We start from the raw sequence: 21,245 nt of genomic DNA on the forward strand, positions 1-21,245 counted from the left end.
CCTGCCATCCAAGGGTTGAAAAGTTAAGGACTTAGTAAGCCTTTCCCTCCAAATAGGAAGGCATTCATGCCAAGGAAAAAAGCAAAAACAATGTGGTCAAACCAAGAAATGAGAGAGCAGAGGGGGAGGAGGAAGCGCCACTTCGGGTTTCAGTCGTTTCGCCAAAGATGTTGAAGGAAGAAAGATGGCAATCTGAACTATCAGCTCTAATTCTAGCCTAGCCGTATGAGAGGCCGGGGGGTGCCAGGTGCATGTGTAGCTACGCAAGTCTACCGTTCCTCTCTGAGCAAAGCCAGAGAAAACATTCTGTTTCAAGGCAACTGTGAGATGAATAGCTTTTTTTTCTGTGTTAACGCTATGTCGCGCCAAAATAAACCTTCCATTTATTTCAACAATCTAGGCTAGCCAATGACTCATATGAACCCAATAAGGATCCAATAAGGAAAGTATGGTTCGACAACTCATTGTAAGAAACTTTGTAAAAGCAGCGCTGATGTCTTCATAAGCACGAAGCAATTTTGCCTCAAGGTTGAGACTCTCTTTATAGTTTTTTTTGGACCTCTCTTCTCTGTTTTTGCTGTCCATAGTGCTGTCAGCATGGCTCCTCCCACCCAGCTCCTCTTGTGTGATTGGTTGCGTCACGGCAACCAACAGGCAGTGTGTGTATGAGCCGTAAGGGCTCAGGTCCAGCCCGGTCACCGGGGCGATCAGCTCTAAAATGGCCACTGGGTTTTTCTCAGCGTGAGTGTGTGCCCCACCGGAGCCAGCCGAGGAGGGTATGCGCTTTCTCGTGTCTTTATGTTTGTTTCCCTGAGGGGACGGGAGTTTGGGGAAGCCTCTTCACAGCTCCGGCCCCTTCCCATGATCCTCTGCTCCTCATACGGGGTGTACGAACTGGTACACCAGTCTCTGGGACACCAAGGGCTTGCGGATGATGCCCTTCTTGTAGTACTGGCGGATGGAGCGGCTCAGCTTGTCGTAGTTCATGGCCGGCCGGTTCTTCCTCAGGCCCCAGAGCCGGGCGACGTGAGCCGAGTCCTCGATCTTAAAGATTCCTGCAGGGGGTGGAGATCATGGGTTATTGCTCCCTGCAGTGAGTGCCACAAAAATGCTCTACAGAGAAATGGAGGGATCATTGGCCAGGAAATTGGCCTGAATCCCCAAAAAGCAAGCCGGGGCCTGTATCAATCCCCCCGGAGCAATGTGGGGTTAAGGGCCTTGCTCAAGGGGCCACCAACCTTCCAGGTCCCAGTCAAGCAACTTGCCAGTCCCTGTCCTTCCTCTGTCTCCATCCCTACCCCACCCCTCCTTTCTCCCCACCCCCTGTCCCTACCCCACCCCTCCTCTCTCCCCACCCTTACCCCACCCCTCCTCTCTCCCCACCCTTACCCCACGCACCCTCTCTCCCCACCCCTACCCCACCCCTCCTCTCTCCCCACCCTTACCCCACGCACCCTCTCTCCCCACCCCTACCCCACCCCTCCTCTCTCCCCACCCCTACCCCACGCACCCTCTCTCCCCACCCCTACCCCATCCCTCCTCTCTCCCCACCCTTACCCCACACACCCTCTCTCCCCACCCCTACCCCACACACCCTCTCTCCCCACCCCTACCCCACACACCCTCTCTCCCCACCCCTACCCCACACACCCTCTCTCCCCACCCTTACCCCACACACCCTCTCTCCCCACCCTTACCTCACGCACCCTCTCTCCCCACCCCTACCCCACACACCCTCTCTCCCCACCCCTACCCCACCCCTCCTCTCTCCCCACCCCTACCCCACCCCACCTCTCTCCCCACCCCTACCCCACACCTCCTCTCTCCCCACCCCTACCCCACACACCCTCTCTCCCCACCCCTACCCCACGCACCCTCTCTCCCCACCCCTACCCCACCCCTCCTCTCTCCCCACCTTTCTCCTTGTGGAGCCAGCGGATGCAGCGGCCGTAGGACTGGGGCTTCAGCAGCAGCTCACGGAGAAACTGCCACAGGTGGATGGGCTGCCCTGAGCAGGAGGAGTCTGCCTCCGCCCACAGCTCCTCCCGTTCTGCACAACCAATAGGAACTTATTTATTCATTCTCACTTAGCACAACAATATTTTGCATTTAAAATAATAATACAAAACTGTAGCCGGAACTAAGAAAATACATGGAAGGACAGTTATTTACTTCAGGATTAATTTATCGAGAAACCTCACTTTCTGGAACATAAAATCATTATTTAGAACATATTAAACTTCTCATATAAAACCTCTCATATTAATTGATGGGACTGAAGATAAAGGTGAGGATGGTCACATCGTTCAAAGGAGGGCAGTGACCACCACACTGTATGATTCATATTTCTGTCAGCTCCTGGGTTTTGATTTGTGACATTTAACGGAAAGGGACAATTTACCAGTAATTTTGCTGACTTCCGACGTACACCGTGCTTTCATCCAGGCAGCTAAAGAAGGAGAAAGAATGGGAGTGAGAAACTAACAAATACACAAGTATTTTGGATTTGAATAGTTATTAACTAAGACTAGATCTTGCCTTGTGTAATTGAGCCAACCAAGAGGACCAAAAGGTGGAGTTTGCACTTTGCACTTTTATTGGTTCCAGTATACCAGACAAGCACAGTTAAGTGTCAAAAATAATTTTAATCCAAAACAATTACACATGTGACCCAGGTCTGCTGAATATGAGGGCTGATATGACTATAAATCTGTGTCTCACCAACACCACATCTTACCCTCCATAATGAGGTGTGTTAGCATTTTAGCAGTTTAACTGATGTCCTTACATTCACAGACATTTCCCCAGTTCCCGGTCCAATTGAAACACAGTTGTGACTGTGCTACCACAGTCTCCTTCTCCCCCGGGCTGGTGGGGCCACAGTAAGGATAAGGATGCAAACTGAAGCCCATCAGCCAGTCTCTGAATGGGCTGAAGCAGGCTGTCCAGTCTAATCCCAAAAGGGCCAGTGTGGGTGCAGCTGCTTGTTTTAGCCCTGGACCACAAGCTGATTCATCTAATTAACTAAACATGGTCTTCAATCAAGAATCAGGCGATCCAGGTGTGCTGGGCTAAAGCCTTGCCCCCACACTGGGCCTTTTTCGGTTAAGGCTGGACACGCCTGCCCTGGGATTTGAGCCTGCAACCCCCCCAGAGCTCTCCGTACCTGACTTCCAGATGTCCAGGTGCGCGTGCAGGACGTCCCCGCTCTGGGCACTGCGCTGGCGGAAGTCCTCCTCGGTCATGCCGCACAGATCCCTCCCGCTGAGCTCGCGAAAGGCCCCCCCCACCTGGGGCAGCCGATACAGGTGCTCCGTCCACAACATCCACTTCTGAACGTTCCCCGCGCTCCACTCCACGGGATCTTCAGCAGGGAAACGGGAACGTTCAGTACACTCCCGCATTCACCGACCCAGGGGGGCGTTCCGCAAAGCACAGTTACTGAGTTTAGCTGTGTGAAACCCGGAACGGCTCTGTTTAGCCATGTTCCAGGTTTAGGAGAATTTTACTCGCTGCACTTGTTCAGCTAACACAGTAATTCTGCTTTGTGAAACAGGGCCCTGGACTTTATTAACTTCTGTCCTTTAATCCTTTAGTTGGTTTTTTAGAATGTCTTCTCAAATTCAGTTCTAGAACGGCAGTGCTGTCAGTCACCTATAATGATTGCTACAGTACATCAGAATTTGAATGTTCAGTTAAGAACATTCTGATCATATATTTGTGATCTTACACCTTAAATGATTGATCAGCCAGATTAACTAATTGTTTTCTGTAATTGTCTATGGCAAATTATTATTTTAGAAATAAATGTAAGATTTATTAAGCCTAACTCTAAGACTAAAACACTTGTTAAGATTGATTTATTTTTAGTTTTTTGGTTGGCGACTTAGTCAAATGCGCAACAGCATTGAAGTGGCAGTGCCCCCTAGCAGGCGGCATAGCGGTACTGCACCTGCTGTGATGTTGAGCAGCTTGCAGGCCGTCTCGATGTCCTTCATCACCTCCCCCACCACCAGGCTCTGCACCTGCTCCAGAGAGCCCTCCTCCACCTGCTCCTCCAGGCCAGGGCTCAGGGTGTGGGCGTGGGGCAGGGACAGCGCCTGGGGGGGAGACAGCACCTGGCTGTCGATGATGGGGCACTGCTCGGGCCCCGCCGGGGGGCCGTGGGGGGCCGCTGCCGGCTTCAGCAGCCAGGCCACGTCTTCGCTGATCAGCGTGTCTAAGCAGGACAGGTAGACGCCCTGCATGGGGCGCTCTGGGGAGCCGGAGGGCAGGTTCCGGGGGGGTTTAGTGTCCCCCTCATCCAGGACGAAGAAGGAGGGGTGCGAGGCACTGCCCCCATCCAGGTTCCCCATGACCCGGGACCCTCTGTTAGGGGGAACAAGAGCAGATGCAGCAGCGGGTTAAACACTCAGGAGGATTAACATGCCAATCCAGTCAGTAATTTGATTATGCAATAATACTCTCCAAGTCATGACTTAGCATGATATATTGTCAGTGCTGTACTGGTCTAGTCCTTTAGTCTCATGCCTTCGAACGCAGCACAGCAGTGACAATATCTGACTGTAAGTCACGATTTTGAGTGTATTATTGCAGTTATATAACATTTTACCAAGTTTATAAAAAAAAAACAACCATAAAGAACATTTTATTATCAGAAGTGTTATGAGGTTTGGTTTTGCCAAGTTAGGAGTGACTTATCATGTAATAATGTTACTCCTTTGAATGTCTCTCAACCAATCACAATCCGAGGTCGGAACTAATGTTTGTATAATGAATTATATTCAACCAGAAGTTAATCATTTACGTTTTGGGTTTGTTGCAGACTATTGTTGAGCAATATAAGAGATGACACATTATTTGCAAGTTGAAATGCTCCCTTTATTTCTCTACCTCAGACAATTCAACCACTTCCTCAACACACCGCTGTGGTATGTCATACAGCTGATGGCTCCCAGTAAAAATGCATTGCAGGACATCAGTCTTTCTGTCCACAAAATCACACTTTTATCCATCACACTGGACAGATTTAGTTTTTCGGGTTTTACTGATTCATTTATGATTGGAGAGCCTTGAATGGCACTTCAAAATAGACCCCCCCCCCCCCTAATTTATGCAAATGACTACATACCTGTAACTGACCCCCCTTCCCTACATACCTTTAACTCACCCCGTCACCCATCCCCACCCCCTCCTATCCCACTTTCCAGTGTGTGTGTATGTGTGTGTGTGTGTCTGTGGTGTGTGTGTGTGTGTGTGTGTGTGTGTGTGTGTGCATGCGTGCATGCATGCTAGTTATATACCCTGTGGTCTAGTAACAGCTTGCGCTAAGCTAAACCCGTTAGTCCAGCAAATACACTCATATTAGTTTTTTCCTAAAGGCTTGGGGAGCTTGCCGAAGAGAGAGAAAAAAGAGCCAAACAGACCTTCCAGGCAAAGGATTAAGCTCTTGCCTGATCTGTAAATGACTTGGGCTACACTTCACAAGAGGAAAGAGGCTTCAAAGTAAGTGGGGTGTGGTCTGCTCCCCTGCTGGGGTCAGGCTCAGGAGGTGGACAGTGTGGGGATTGGGGGATAGGGGTTTGGGGAAAGTGGTTACCCTGGTAACCAGCAGAATGCCCTTTAATTAGTGTTCAGGCAGTTACTACAGTTATAAACCGGGAGGAACCTGCTCAATTTTATAATTATAGTCTCTCTCTAATTGGAGAGGGGTGTAGAATGGTTCTGAATGGCTGTATATGGCTGTGTGTGGTTGGTTTGGAAAGTTTGGAAAAGGGGTTTTGATAAGGGGTTATGAACACTGACAACTGACAATGGTATAGGCTTCTGGTGCATACCTTTCAGGACAAAGCCTACTGGTTTGTAGTACTGGCAGTTTGATGGAACTTATTATTCTTAATTGATTAGGAGATTTGGTGGGAATTTTCCCAGAAATTCTATGGAGATCCAAACAGAAGATTGAAACTTGGGTATTAAAACCCAAACCAAACCCTTCACACACACACCCCCCCCCCCATCTCCTCCACTTTCATTCCAAAGAAACATTCACTTATTTGATTTAAGAGTTAACGTTGTGAGTGTACACACAGCTAGGCACAATTGTTTGCCTGGTGTTTAACTTCTAGGCCTGCAATGAGATTTTGTGTCTTCACAGGGACTATGGAAACAGGCATTTGTTGTAATATAGCTGCCTGGTATTTCAAAATATCTGAACTTAATATAGGAATAAATACATCAATGGAACATCGTACTATTATTCAGGAAGAATCATTTTTTTCTTTTGACATGACAAATATGAGTAAAAGTCAATTCTTGTATCACAGTGTCCAGTATGAATTAGGGGTATTCTTTCTGTGATGCTGGCACAAAGACATGTTACATTTTACTGACCAGGTGTTCAGTGTAAATTCATTTCGCATTGTAAAGATATATGTAATTCATTGATTCATTGAGTGTTTGTCTAAGATTATGAACCAGAGCAGCAATCAAAACATAAAACCATAACATAACCTGCAATGAGTAGAGAGAGATTGAGAGAGAGAAAGAGAAAGACAGTGTGTGGGCAGGTGTGAGTGAGTGTGTGTGTGTGTGTGTGTGTGTGTGCATGGGTATGTGTGTGTCTGCAGGTTGATTTAGCAAATGTGACATTCAAGACACATTCATTAGTCATATTGATTAATTGTCATGTCTTGACCAAGTGGAAGATGCCATCTAATGTGCACCCTGACCTGCACACTGTAACTGCTTGCAATACACTGGGCCCCAACAGAAGCACCAGGATAGATTCGGGGGGGGGGGGGGGGGGGGGGGGGGGGGGGGGGGGGCTAGGCTGCTTTCAGAAACCCAGCGTTGCTCTTTGCTTGGAAAGCAGCCAAGATCTGTCAGGTGAGATTGATCTTCCTGTAAAACATGAACCTGGTTGTTTCCTCTACACGTATTAACCCCAAGGCCACAGCTGGGGAACGACATGGTCTGTTTTGAATATTGTGCTGAACCTGAATGTGAATTACAGTGAGAAACATGAATCTTAATTTAGTGTAACTTGTTCTACGGATACAATCTGATCGCACCTACATTCACCGTGATCAGATAAAAGAGGAAATCTTTAAATTGACTGGCTCAGGACTGCATGTTTTGCACTATAACCTTGAGCAGGTAACCGTTTACAACTTTACAATAAGGTTACATACATGAATTGGCATTAACTATTGAGAAGTTAATCGGCACAGTTTTGTTAATGGACATCAGTAATCATCATTAATTCATATTAACAATGTCATTAGTTAATGCGATTTCCTATTGGAATAAAAAATAAAAAACAATGTTTTTCTTCATGGTTGACTAATTTTAAATTTATCCTATGGTTTGCTTATGTATAACTATTCTAACTAATCTAACTAATATGTAACAAATACATTAATTAGTAGTTAACAAATACATTAAGTTATGAAAAGTGAATTTCATGCTTAATTCATGTAATTGTACACCATTAATTAATGTCAATAACTACAATTAGTCATTACTACGTTCATATAACCTTATTGTACTGTACAGTGTGACCCTTGAACTTAGATGAAAGAGCACATTGAATACAATAAAACTGCCAGGCAAAGAGTCAAATATGTACCTGTATGCCATTCACTCACCATGTTCTTAGGATTATTCATCTTGTTGTTACTGTTGTTACCGATATTACTAATTTACCCAGAGCGATTTTTACTTTTTACACATGCACATCAACACCATCTCACCCGGGTTTTGAACCAACAGCGCTCTGAAACATTCCTTCCATACACTACAAACACCCACCCGCTGCATCCAGTATATCGGCCGGTGTGATTTCAACTTCAAATGGAATCCTGAGATCTCATGTACACTGTCTTATATGTGTATATCTGTAAAGCGGATTCCAGTGCACAGCTCCATCCTTGAGCCTGGCGTTGGCAGTCAGAGTGAAGAGGCCACATCCTCCCTTACCTGAGCTCAGGTGAGTTCCGCTGCTGTGCTCGTGCTGCCTGGAGTGGATCTGTCACAGTGGAAGCGTGGATGTCACTGAGGTACAGAAAAGCACCCTCACACCACGTCACCGTCCTCAGCAGAAGGGCCGGGGTGCAGCACTGTGTCTCCCCAAAACTGGGTGCAGATCTCCTCAGTGTGGGGATGCAGCTGGGATTCAGGAAAGGCCAGGAAAGTTCCGGGTCCTGGAAGATTTGCAGAACTTCGCCTGTCCTTAATCTTCTCACAGAAAAGTATGAGGTGCACTTAATGACTGGCAGCTGGCTGACTACTTTCCCCAAACTCTATCAGTAAAAAATATTCTTCAGCCAACTTCAGGATGTGTGTGCCTGCAAAGGGTGTGTGCCCATAAGAGACTGTGTGTGTGTGTGTGTGTGCTTGTAAAGGAATGGCAGCACCATTTGACTATGACTCGTATTTATAACGGAGCCTTATTTACCTGTGTAAACGATGTCTGTTTGGGGCCCTTCCTTCCAAGGAAGAGTTTGAGAAACTTAGTCCGCCTGCTCCTTCCCCCTCCCCCATAGAAAGCACACCGACGCCAGTACAGGGACACTGTCTGGCCCTGCTAAGTGTCACAGCTGTTCGTAAAGCAGGGGGCTGTAAATGCATAAGATCCTCTGGGCAAAAAGGCCTCACTCACAGTTCATTCACTGTAGTATTCTGATATTCAATTTATAAATAAGATTTACACTTTTTTTAACTGTGCTGAAAGAAGTGGAATCATATTTAGTAGGGGTCTTTAATTCACTCAGTTCAGGAAATGACATTAAAGTCCATTGACATTTTTCATTTGAGGTGAATTTCAATTTATTGAAATTAACATTGGCCCCGACTGTGATAATATCACAGATTCTATTTCCCACCAGATGCAGTTTTTTTTTTTTTTACCTGGAGCTGATGTTTTAAATATGATTTGCCTTTTGTGATTCACACTCAAATTCAAACATTCAGTACATATTTGGCTATCAAATTTGTACTGTGAAATAGTGATCCTGTGATTTTTCAAAAGCAATTACTCAATACCAAAATGCCTATGGATCTGAGATTTAAATAATGTAAATCACACAGCTCTTTCATGAAGATAATATAGAGCTTGATATAAAATATTTACTAAACATCATATCTCATAATGTGAACTAATCAGAACAGATCATATGTTAAATATATTATTTATAGTTGATATGTTCTTATATGTTATATATTGCAACAGATATTTATGTTCTTTCAATGAAAATCTTCCACAGAAGAATTACACCAAATCAAATTAGGATCTACTCTAATCTACCACTAGCTATCAAAATTAGTGAACAGTATATCGATTTAACTCACTTTCCATTAGCATTGTCATAATAACTTTCTGATCCACATCATGTTGTAGCTATATAATTATGTCATAGAAAAAGGGCTTGTGTTTGAGTAGTGATTTAGTATTTGGTTTATTTTTTACTAAAAATCTATTTGCAATTAATGATGAAAAAAGCTGATATGTAACTTTTATGGAAGGTAGTCAATTAACCTGACAAGAACATGTCCTTCGGCAGTTATGTCCTGGTGTTCAGAAAGGTCAAAAGCTGAACACTCAGAGCTGTGCAACACAGAAAACAAGGTTTGAGGAAATGTTCCTCCCTGATTGAAAACTGGTAATGCAAATGAAGATGCAAATATGTATTTCAAAAGTGCTGTAATGTTTAATCAGCCAATTTGAAACCAAAACATATAAACATACCCATTAATAAAAGCTGAGAATCTGTGCTTTAACCACACGTGAGTCGTTTGATTACAGATATGGCCCTGTACTCTGGAGAGAACAAAGTCAATTCAAGAAAAAATATGTCTGTGTTTGTCGCAAATATTATGGAGGGTAATGTATACATAAACTTGAAGTTAGAGAGTGAAGAATAATGATTTTCAGTTCATGCTTTGCATTATTATCTTGTTGAAATGATCATTTAAGCTAGATTTTAGAGTTATTTTATCTCATGTGCCTGCCAATAAATTGTCACTTAAACCAGATTTGTACAAAGAGCCTGGAACTTGCACATATGAAGTGAGCCTGACTGTAATCATGAAAACTACAATAAGCAAAGTACTATGGCCGAAAGGGGTTTGAGGAGGAGATGCCAGATGATGATTCTGAATTCATGGTTGTTTTGTGACTCATTCATTCAAACAAATGACTCATTTGCTAAAATTAACCCTCTACACCAAGATGCTCAAAATGCTCACAAGAATGTCATGTAATAAAACCATCTTTCCTGCATTCAGTAACTGCCATGCAAATATATACATGATAGATGTCCACTAACCTCTCAGCTGCCTTGTGAAGTGTAGAGAATTACCGTCCTGAAATGCTGACACTGAATAACATCAAAAGCAATTCAACTGATATATTTGCATACTACATTTTTCTTACTAAAACATGTTTAATCCAGACTTTTTGTGGTGTATTTTTCCCCAGTAAAACAAATAATGGAAATTGTTTAAAGGCCCACTCCAACTGATGTCCTGCCTGCTTTCACTGCAAAGAAATGGTTGTAAATGTTTTAGCCTTATCTTGTTCTCTCACTGTAAGTAAGAACTATTACCTTGTTTTAAGCTTCTAAAATAAATAATATTTTATATTTTATATTTCAATTCTCAATATAACACTAGAATACTTGTTTATTATTACAAGAATAATTATTTACATAATTTTTGGCTTTAGCAGTGTTTGCTTAAAAATCAGAAATATGTAGACACTCTTATGTAAAAGTGTCATACAGTAAAAGAGAACACAAGTGTTACTCTAGGGAATACAAAAATGTGGTATCAGCATAGTTCTAAGACATCACAAGAAAAGTCTTCTTTGTAAATAATCACATGTGGGAAAGAACAAGGGGAATTGTTTGCACTTGAAGGTAATGTCTTCACATGGCTACCTTGAGTTTTAAGTTGTTGTTCAGGTCAGGTTCCTGTCTTGTTGTCTTGGTAAAGCTTGGTAACCAAGAAACCCAAATGGGTAACACTTTACAATAAGGTTCTATGAATTGGCATGAACTAATGTTAAATCTGTACAGCTCTGTTAAAATAAGTGTACATCATTAATTCACATTAAGAACTATATTAGTCATTCCCAATTCATATTGGGACAGAAAAATGAAAAAGACAGTTCATGTATTTGTTAATGGTTGATAATTATAAGTTCATCCTATGGTTTGCTACATATATTGTAACAAATATGTTAGTTAGTTGTTAACAAATGCATTAACAACTGAAAAGTAAATACCATGCTTGATTAATTTATTTGTCCATCATTAATTCAAGTTAACACATACATTTGTTTATGCCAATTCATGAACCTTATTTTAAAGTGTGACGCCCAGCAGCTCTTTTTGTTACTCAGTCCAAACTGCAGTGTGGGTCTTCTGCCTTGGACAGGTGTGGTCTTGAACTTACCTACAAGCAGGAACGTTTTGTTTGAACAATGGTGTGAAGTAATCATCAGATGCGCGGCCATGGACATTGTGAAAGAGGCAGTAGTAATGGCTGAAAAGGATCGGGGATTCAGTGCCCTTTCAATCCTGTGTGCCCAGAAGAAGTAGGTGACATTTCAGCAGAAAAGTGTGAGGTGAGAAAAGTGCTCAGGAAATAACATTATTATTATAATAATAATATTATTATTATTATTATTATTATTATTATTATTATTATTATTTAATTATTTTCTTTATTAATGCAAAAAAATGTGAATTTGCAGTTATTCTATTTTTGCAGCTGTGTAGGATATGATAGATTGTTCTTCACTCACCTTTCTTTAAAATGTGGTGTCTTCATGAATTCTGCTGCATTCAAACCATCCATTTTGTACAGTCATCGGACAGACATCATAACATTTGACCAGTGAAAAAATGATTAGAAACAAGCAGGAATTTCTGTGGACAGCAAAGAGCAGCCAGCATGAACATGGATAGATACCTCTGAATGGTATGTCTTTGATGCAACTTTTTCCAGTAAGTTATGAAAAACTTTGATGTACTCTTTGAGTAGAGCAAAATGAATGTATGACCAGTTGTTTAATACTCTAGCACATCTATGATTGACACCCCAGGGATGTTTTGGTATATTTGAGCATTATTACCACTCTGCCTGGCTCACGTTTTATCGTCTGATCTCTACCTCAATCCTCATATGAAATAGACATCCTGAAAATGATAGCACTTGTATGCCCCTCTGATCAGGATTGGATTTCAATATGACAGATTGCTACATGGCATATGGTTTCCTAGAGGCAGATATTTTTATTATTAATTCTTTGCTTTATTCTACTCACATTCGTGAATTCTTGAACGGGGTCCAAACCTTACATCAACCTGCCTCAAGGAACATCCCTGTTTCATAGACAGAACAAACATGCATATTGGCCATGGGCGACATGGCTCAGGCAGTAAGAGCAGTCGTCTGGCAGTTGGAGGGTTGCCGGTTTGATCCCCTGCCCGGGCTGTGTCGAAGTGTCCCTGAGCGAGACACCTAACCCCTAAATGCTCCTGACGAGCTGGTCGGGGCCTTGCATGGCAGCCAATTGCCGTTGGTGTGTGTGTGTGTATGAATGGGTGAATGGAGAAGCATCAATTGTACAGCGCTTTGGATAAAGGCGCTATATAAATGCCTGCCATTTACCATTTACCATTTACCATTCCATAGCATTCCATAGCTTTGATTTTTAACCACAAGTCTGTCAATATTCCCGGCTGTTTCCCACTGGGATGTCATGTTTCATGAACCTAAAAATGAAGCAAGCAGAGGTGGAAGATCCAGGTTCATACCACTGTTGTAATGTGTGGTTATTTGCATTACTGTCAGCTTTGACCAGTCTGGCCTTTCTTCTCTGAGTTCTCTCCTTAACAACCTGTTTTTGTCCACAGAACTGCTGCTTACTGGATTTTTTTGGTTTTTCACACCATTCTCTGCAAACTCTAGAGACTGTTATGCGTGAAAATCAGCAGTTTCTGAGATATTCAAACCACCCTACCTGACACCAACAATCATTCCACAGTCAAAGTCCCTTAGATCACATTTCTTCCCCATTCTGACATTTGGTCTGAAAAACTTCTGAACCTCTTGGCCATGTCTGCATTTAGTTGCTGCCACATGATTGGCTGATCAAATATTTGCATTAATAAGCTGTTGGCCACATCTATCTGATAAAGTGCTCACTGGCTGTATATTAATGATATTTGTAATAATTGTTAACTGTACTTTAACCAAAACTGAGGCGCTGCAACACGCGCATACAAAATGTTTTTGTGTCTCTATGCTCAGTTAAGATTGTTAATGTTATATTGTACCCGTAACCCTAACCATAATCGCTGTTGTTACAAATTTCTGTTTGCGCACAGATTATGTGTAAATACATTTATTATTTCAGATATCTGTTCATATTTATATGTATTATATGTTTTACCATTGCTTTTTGCCATTTGCCCATGGATTATGTATAAATAAATCTATTTTATATCTATTATATTTATCCTTGCAGTTCTCCTTGGCTACCAGTTTAGGATTTTTTTGAAAATAATATATTTTTTATTTTTAAATACATTCATATGACATAAATTATACAATCTGAGCCAATAAGATTTAAGAATAGAATATATTGGTGTTGTATGAAAAATGTTTTTACATGAAAACCAATATGCTACCAGCATGAGGCTGTGAAGGAAGGAGGACATCTGGGTGAAAACCGGCTCAATGACAGGTGTCTGCTTCACTAATCTGTATAATGATAGTAATTAAACCACAAATTCAGCACACTGCTCCAGGTGCTAATTACCATCCAAATGCAAGCCCCCCAATACAAGAAGAAGCTAACTGTACAGCTATTTACAATGTGAGGCTACGGAGGTCACACACCTAAACACCTGTCACCTGTTCATTTGATTAATTTGTTGACCTCCAAATGGGGTGGGAGTGGGCTGGTGCATTGTCTAGATATGCTAACATATCTAGACAACGTGTGTGTGTGTGTGTGCGTGTGTGTGTGTGCGTGTGTGTGCATGTGTGTGGGTATGTATATACGGTATGTGTGTGTGTGTGTGTGTCCGTGTTTGTGCATGTGTGTGTATGTTTATACAGTATGTGTGTGTGTGTTTGTGTGCGTGCATGTGTGTGTATGTATCTACAGTATGTGTGTGTGTGTGTGTGTGTTTGTGTGCGTGCATGTGTGTGTATGTATATACAGTATGTGTGTGTGTGCATGCGTGTGTATGTATATACAGTATGTGTGTGTGTGTGTGTGTGTTTGTGTGCATGCATGTGTGTGTATGTATATACAGTATGTGTGTGTGCATGCATGTGTGTGTATGTATATACAGTATGTCTGTGTGTATGTGTGTGTGTGTGTGTGTGTGCATGCGTATCTGGCCTTGTATACTTACTAGCACATCTCACACCCATAGTGATTCCTGAAAACAGATGTAATCCTCATAATCATCCAGAGGCTTGCACAACACCCCATCCACCATATGGCAAGGCCTGGCTGTGGGCTTGTCTGCCTGCTGTGTCTGCTCAGGGTGTATGTGGCACACCGGGCACTGGCTGATAAGCTCTGCTGAAGATGACGTCTGTAATGGTGTCTGGAATGTCCTCCCCCCACCCCCCATGGCTCAGTTCAATGCAATTCCATTTTATTTGTATAGTGTTTTTTACAAAGGGCCTGGTCCCAAAGCAGCCTTAAAGAGATCCAAGCCCCCCCCCCCCCCCCCCCACACACACACACTAAAGCTAGGGCAACAGTGGCAATGAGAAACTTCCTGGCTAGTTATATAGCACTATATCATGTCTTAAAAGGGAAGGCACACACATAAAAAGGATAACTTTTCTTTCAGCCAATAGTATAAAATGGGTTTTGTCAAGTGCATGTCTAAGTTGACAGTGGAAAGGAAGAACTCTCATGTTAGTGATATCATCATTGCAAAAAAAATAAAATAAATAAAATAATAATAATAATAATAATAATAATAATAATAACAACAACAACAATAATAATAATAATAATAATAATAATAATAATAATAATAATAATAATAATGGGGTAATTTATGTGGGAAAATAGCCAAAAATCCAAAATGTTTTTTAAAATAATGAATCAATAAAACAAACATTTGAAAAACCTAAGTGTTCTAACTAATATGTTAATTTATGTTTTTTCGAATTACTCATGAGCAAATCTACATACAGTACTGTGCAAAAGTCTTAGGCACCCTAGACTTTAGTATAAAAGATAAGCAATTGACAATATTTTATATAAAAACTTGATCAAGGCTGCCTGAGATCAGAAGCAAAGAGCCAACCAAAGTCTGTAGAACTGTGGCAAGTTCTCCAACATCCCCTTGCGGATTGTCTTATAGAACAGCTGAACAGCGTTGGCTATCTCAGAGAAGTGAAGCAGTTTTAATGTCGAAGGGCAGTAAAAAATATTGATTAGTTTTTAACTATTCTGCCAAATTACTCAAATGTAATGTAAAAAAAAAAAAATATATATATATATATGTATGTATATGTTTATTTATGACCTGTCATTGAATTATTTTTGAAAGAATCTTATCTGTACAGAATGTTATACAGGTGCCTAAGACTTTTGCATAGTAGTATATGCTCCTAAAAATATTAATAAAAGTCATAGTACAAAAAACTGTTTGCATTTGTGCCCACATTCAATGTTTCAGCATAGTAACATACACTCACCGAGCACTTTATTAGGAACATTTTTACTTTATTACATCTAGATATTCATGCGATTATCTAATCAGGCAATTTTAGGGCACAGTGGGACCTGAAAGGTCATGGTTCGATCCAAATTACATGCAATGTAATGTGGCAGCAGTGCAATGCATACAATCATGTAGATACAGGTCAGGAGTTTCAGTTACTGTTCACATCAACCATCAGAATGGGGAAAAAATATGATCTTAGTGACTTTGACCGTGGAATGATTGTTGGTGCCAGACAGGGTGGTTTGAGTATCTCAGAAACTGCTGATCTCCAGGAATTTTCACGCACAAAAATAGTGCAATGCACAACAATTCACTTGCAAAAAATTGTGCAAAAAAACCAGAAGAAAATCCAGTGAGCAGCAGTCCTGCAGATAGAAACTCCTTGTTTATGAGAGACATCAGAGGAGAATGGTCAGACTGGTCAAAGCTTACAGTAACACAAATAACCAGGCATTACAACAGTGGTATGCAGAAGAGCATCTTTGAACACACAACGCATAAATAACTCTAAGTAGATAGACAGTAGAAGTAAGTCTAATAAATACCTAATAAAGTGCTCATGAGTATATATATGATTGTTATGTTTAAGACCAGATAATTAATCACTGGCTGTTAGTAGGGTAGCGCAGCACAGACACTTTGGAAAAAATAAATAAAGCAAACAAAAAAAAATATTGCTCACAAACATATGTGGGAAGCATTCTTTTGTGTTCAAGCTTGTACTCCCTCTCCAACTGCGTGGGTTGTGGGTATAGCACACTGTGACAAGTCTTAAAAGGCAACTCTTTCAAGTTCTGTCATCTGTGAATATATGACCATTCACTGTCAGCATGTAATTTATTGTACGTCGCTCTGGGTAAGAGCTTCTGCCAAATGACTGTAATGTAATGTGATGTACCTGAACATACACCATATTTTCAAAAGCTTAAAAAGCAAGTACACTGTGACATGGAGTATACTGGGGCAATCCTTTATTTACTGGGGCAGAATTATATCTGGACCCAGAATATTGTACAGTATATTGCAATACATAATTTCTCTTGCATTGATAATTTTTTTTTCATTTGGAGTAACTGGAACACAAACGGCAAACAGTAAGATCCTGAATCCTGTCTCAGGGCTTCACATCTGGGTGCCCCTTATTTGATTAACCCACAATTATCTCAGGTATTCCCTGAACAGAGCCCACTGCTCTGAAAGACAGCCTCTGGCTGTTTCAGCACAGGAAAACAGAGCCTCCACAGCACGTACAGCGGAGCTGACACACTGTACAAGGAATGAAACAATATTTAATGTACAGAAAAGTTCATGTGACTCACTGTATTTATGCAGAACACATATTCTGGAGTTAAATGTTACTGAACGTTACATCTGAGGCCATGAGCCCATAAGTTGTCTTAGCACTGCAGGCGGTGTAGTTTAACTTGGTTGTAAAAATGTCAGGTAGATTTACTGTCAGATAGATAGTGGGAACGTAAGGATTTCTTAGTCATGGCCTGGTGACAGTTTCCCCCGATAATTTCTGAAGTTAGCAGGCCTCATTGGGATGTTGTTTTTTTAGGCCTTCACACTGAGTATGGTGGTGAGAATGCACAGATGGTCCACAGGGCTTTTTATCTGCAATATTCATTCATCGTTTTGTGTCTTTACGACTGAATGATAAGGTGCAGGTAACTTAAAGCAGCCTTAGGCTAGCACAGAGGCTGTAATGTTTTATGACTTTATTTCTGGTCACTCTTTGAATGATTTCATATTTCTGTCATATCTACAGTAGGCAAGAAGCCAACCATTTTCATTGACCATACCATGGTCAGTAAGATGAAGACATACAGATTACACATAAAAACTCACACTTATGAGGTCTCTCAGTCACATGGTTAAGAGCGAGTGACACGATCACATGCAGATTCCAATCATCTCAGAGGCCTGAACACAGACACAAAGCCACACTCAACCCAAGAACCTTAATGACAAGATTTTGATTAGTCAATTCTTCTTAACCATACGAACACATCATAAAATTGTGAGTTTTTGTCCATCTATTTCCTGGAAAATTAGATTGTACGAGATTTTGTCGGTGTGTACGTCAATCAAATGTCACCCTCCTAAATTCTGTAAAAAATGTCAGATTAGATTTAGTAATACAAATATAAAAATAGCCTTAGTATTATGGTCATAATGCCTGCCCACTCCTATGCTTTTCTTTTGAAATCCAATGTTTGGTCACCCTGATATAGTTAAATCCAATGAGAAACAATGCAGGTGGTGCCACAAAGATTTCTCATGTAAAACCAGTATCCTACTTAATTTTGTCATATGAATTATATGTGTAGATTCATAGCTAATTATATGTTATATAAACATTTCATGTCAGAGTGTGACAGTAAATTTGATTTAACAGTTCCCATAGTATTATTTTGAAATAATTAGTCACAGTAAAGGTCTTGTGATATCACTGTAATTTTTTGTCTTAATGCAGGAGAATATTGTCTACTTTTATAAAAACAAAAAAGTAGCCAACTGTAATCATTCCCTTCTGTTTAAATTAATTGTCTAAAATTAGTCTAAAAGTGTTCATATTTCTTAGTCCATCTTGTTTTCTCTACAGCCAAGAAAAAAAGCTTGTATCATCAGCTGAAAGTTTTATGGCATGTCAATCATGTGGTTTTATAGCATGTAAATTCAGTGGTTCAGGACCACAATCAGTCCAACTGAGGAAAAAACGAATACGTTTGTTCATAAGGTGGAAAGGATGCATGCATCAGAAAGCACTGCCACTGCAAGTTCCTTTCTCACCAAAAGAGCAAACACAGTTTCAGAATGTTTTTCTAACAGATTATGTCAAAGTAAACTGTTAAACCATTAGGCATTGTGATTGGTGAGGTAATGCCAGGAAGAGCAGTGTGGCCAGGGAGACCATGTGACATAAGACAAGGGCTGTGTCCAAAATCGCATTCTAGCAAATATGAACTATTCTGAAATATCTTTTCAGTGGACTAATAATGTTTTACTCAGTGACAGTGGCAGGTATATGGCAGTTGGTAAGTTTTGTTTGTGAATTATGAGGTTAGCCAGCAAGTTTTTATGGAGTTAATAACGATGAACAAATGGACAAGGAAATCACATTTTTATTATCCTAATTTCATCTTAAATTTTGTTTTTAGAGGCCATATCATTGGAAGATCTGTCCAGGTGTCGTTTTGGCCGTCTGTGATGCCAGCTGCCATTTTAGAGAGCACTGAGATACTGGGGGAAGAATAAATATAGGATTGTATATTGTACTGTGGAAAAGTTTTAGGCACCCTGAATCTTTTAAAATATAAAAATAAAAACATTCATTTTCCAAAAAAAAGAGAAAAAAGTTATTGCAATATATAAAGTAACATATGTAAAGTAATAAACCACTTCCAGATAAAAATTGATTGAGAATTATTTGGAATTACCTGGAAAGCCAGAAGCAAGCAAGACAGCCAAAGTCTGCAGAAGAACTGTAGCAAGTTCTCCTATATACTTGGAACAATCTACCAGCCAACATTCTTATAAAACTGCCAGACAGTTTACCCAAGAGAACTATCAGAATGGGGGAAAATGTGATCTCAGGGATTTTGACCTTGGTCTGATTGTTGGTCTCTAGAGTTTATTCAGAATGGTGTAAAAAACAAAAAAATCATGTTGAACCTGGAAGTGGATGGGCTACAGCAGCAGGAAACCATGTTGGGTTCCACCTCTGTCAGCCAAGAACAGAACGCTGAGCTGCAGTGGGCACAGGCTCACAAAAACTGGACAGATGAAGACTGGAAAAAAGTAGCCTGGTCTGATGAATCTCGATTTCTGCTGAGGCATACAAATGGTAGGGTCAGAATTTTGCATCGACAGTATGAATCCATGGACCCAACCTGCCTTGTGTCAACAGTCCAGGCTGATGGTAGTTGTGGAATGGTGTGGGAAATGTTTTCTTGGCACACTTTGGGCCCATCAATACCAATCAATAATTGCTGGAATACCACAGCTTATTTCAGTATTGTTGCTGACCATGTGCATCCCTTCATGGCCACAAGGTACCAAACTTCTAATGACTGCTTCAAGCATGATAATGCACCATATCACAAAGCAAAAGTCATCTCAAACTGATTTCATGAACATGACAATGAGTTCAATGTTCTTCAGTGGCCTTCCCAGTCACCGGATCTGAATTCAATAGAACACCTTTGGGATGTGGTAGAACAGGAGATTCACAGCATGAATGTGCAGCTAAATGCAATCATGTCAACATGGAACAGAATCTCAAAGGAATGTTTTCAACATCTTGTGGAATCCATGGCATGAAGAATTGAGGCTGTTTTGAGCACAAAGGGAGGCCCTGCCTAGTATTAGTATAGTTTCCCAATATAGTGCCCAGTGAGTGTATATACTGTTAATATAATAAAAAGCAAAAAAGCAAAAAAATAAAAAATAATAAAAGAACATAGAATCACTGAGGGGGGCAGGGGAATGCAAACTATGACAACCAGATTACTGCAGTCTTTCTGACAGAAAACTGACATAGAGAACACTAAATAAACTTAGTTGAGAATGCAAAAAAAGAGACCTGTCAAGAATGTGTACATTAATGTGTAAAATTGGTACTATTGCCACCTCAACACAAATTGGCAAATTTGTCAGAATGCCTATTTGCCGTCAGGGTGAAGAATAACTGTTTTCAACTGTGTTGCAATATTCGGGTACTGAAAATTAAAACACAATTATTTTAAGTGCCTTGTGTCTCCAAGAGCAGACATCACGTCTGAAACAACTAACGGCTTGGAGAGCAAAGCTGCCCAAAGGAAAGTGACAGGAGGTTTCCGTTCACGACATGCTCTACCTGCGCCGACAGGTGACCCAAAGGCCAGGGAGCTAGGAAAAACTTAAAAAGAAGCAGTTTTGGGTGTTTTCTCGCCTCCAGGCCTTTAACTGCAAGGTAGACGTGTAATTATCACTGTCAGAGTAGCTGTTCTACCCGGAGGGGCAGTGTGAGCACAATTAGCGAGTAGCTGAGGGGTGAGTGGGCGCTGCGAGTCACTCTCACCTACATCAAGAGCCGCCGCATTTGTCCAGTTACCCTACAGCACAACGGCCTCACCTTGTGCCTACACTTCAAATGCAAACCCTTCCACAAACAGACCACCCCGTTACCATAGTAACCCCAGCAGGTTCCAGCACCGGGCTAGACAATGGCCACATCTTGGTACTATTAAACCAAAACTCTCATTCCAGGGCTGAGGACTGTGGAGGCAACTCCAGAACTGCCAAGAATCACTTCCTGTGTGGTACGGTTTGCTGGTACTGCCCAAAATCATTGATTATACATCATATTTTACACATGTATTAGCCTTCTTCTTAGCTGGCCAGGTGCCAAGACATAACCAATGGACACAGTAATTAGTAATTAGACTGCTGGGATTCCAGTAACCTCCTCAGAAGCAGAACATCCAGAGC

The 21,245-nt window shown here is 41.3% G+C and overlaps 1 protein-coding gene across 1 annotated transcript; it reads right to left on the reverse strand.

Moving 5' to 3' along the window:
* Window positions 1-876: 876 nt before the first annotated feature.
* LOC133109386 (SAM pointed domain-containing Ets transcription factor-like) lies at window positions 877-11,859 on the reverse strand. Its single transcript, XM_061218709.1, has 7 exons — window positions 11,807-11,859; window positions 7,978-8,166; window positions 3,953-4,368; window positions 3,167-3,364; window positions 2,402-2,449; window positions 1,916-2,050; window positions 877-1,055 (listed from the first exon to the last, which is right to left on the reverse strand). The coding sequence occupies exons 1-7, from the start codon at window positions 11,857-11,859 to the stop codon at window positions 877-879; spliced, it is 1,218 nt and encodes a 405-aa protein (XP_061074693.1).
* Between the last annotated feature and the right edge of the window lie 9,386 nt (window positions 11,860-21,245).

The sequence above is a fragment of the Conger conger genome, chromosome 14, assembly GCF_963514075.1.
Source record: "Conger conger chromosome 14, fConCon1.1, whole genome shotgun sequence".
NCBI classification, from domain to species: Eukaryota; Metazoa; Chordata; class Actinopteri; order Anguilliformes; family Congridae; genus Conger; species Conger conger.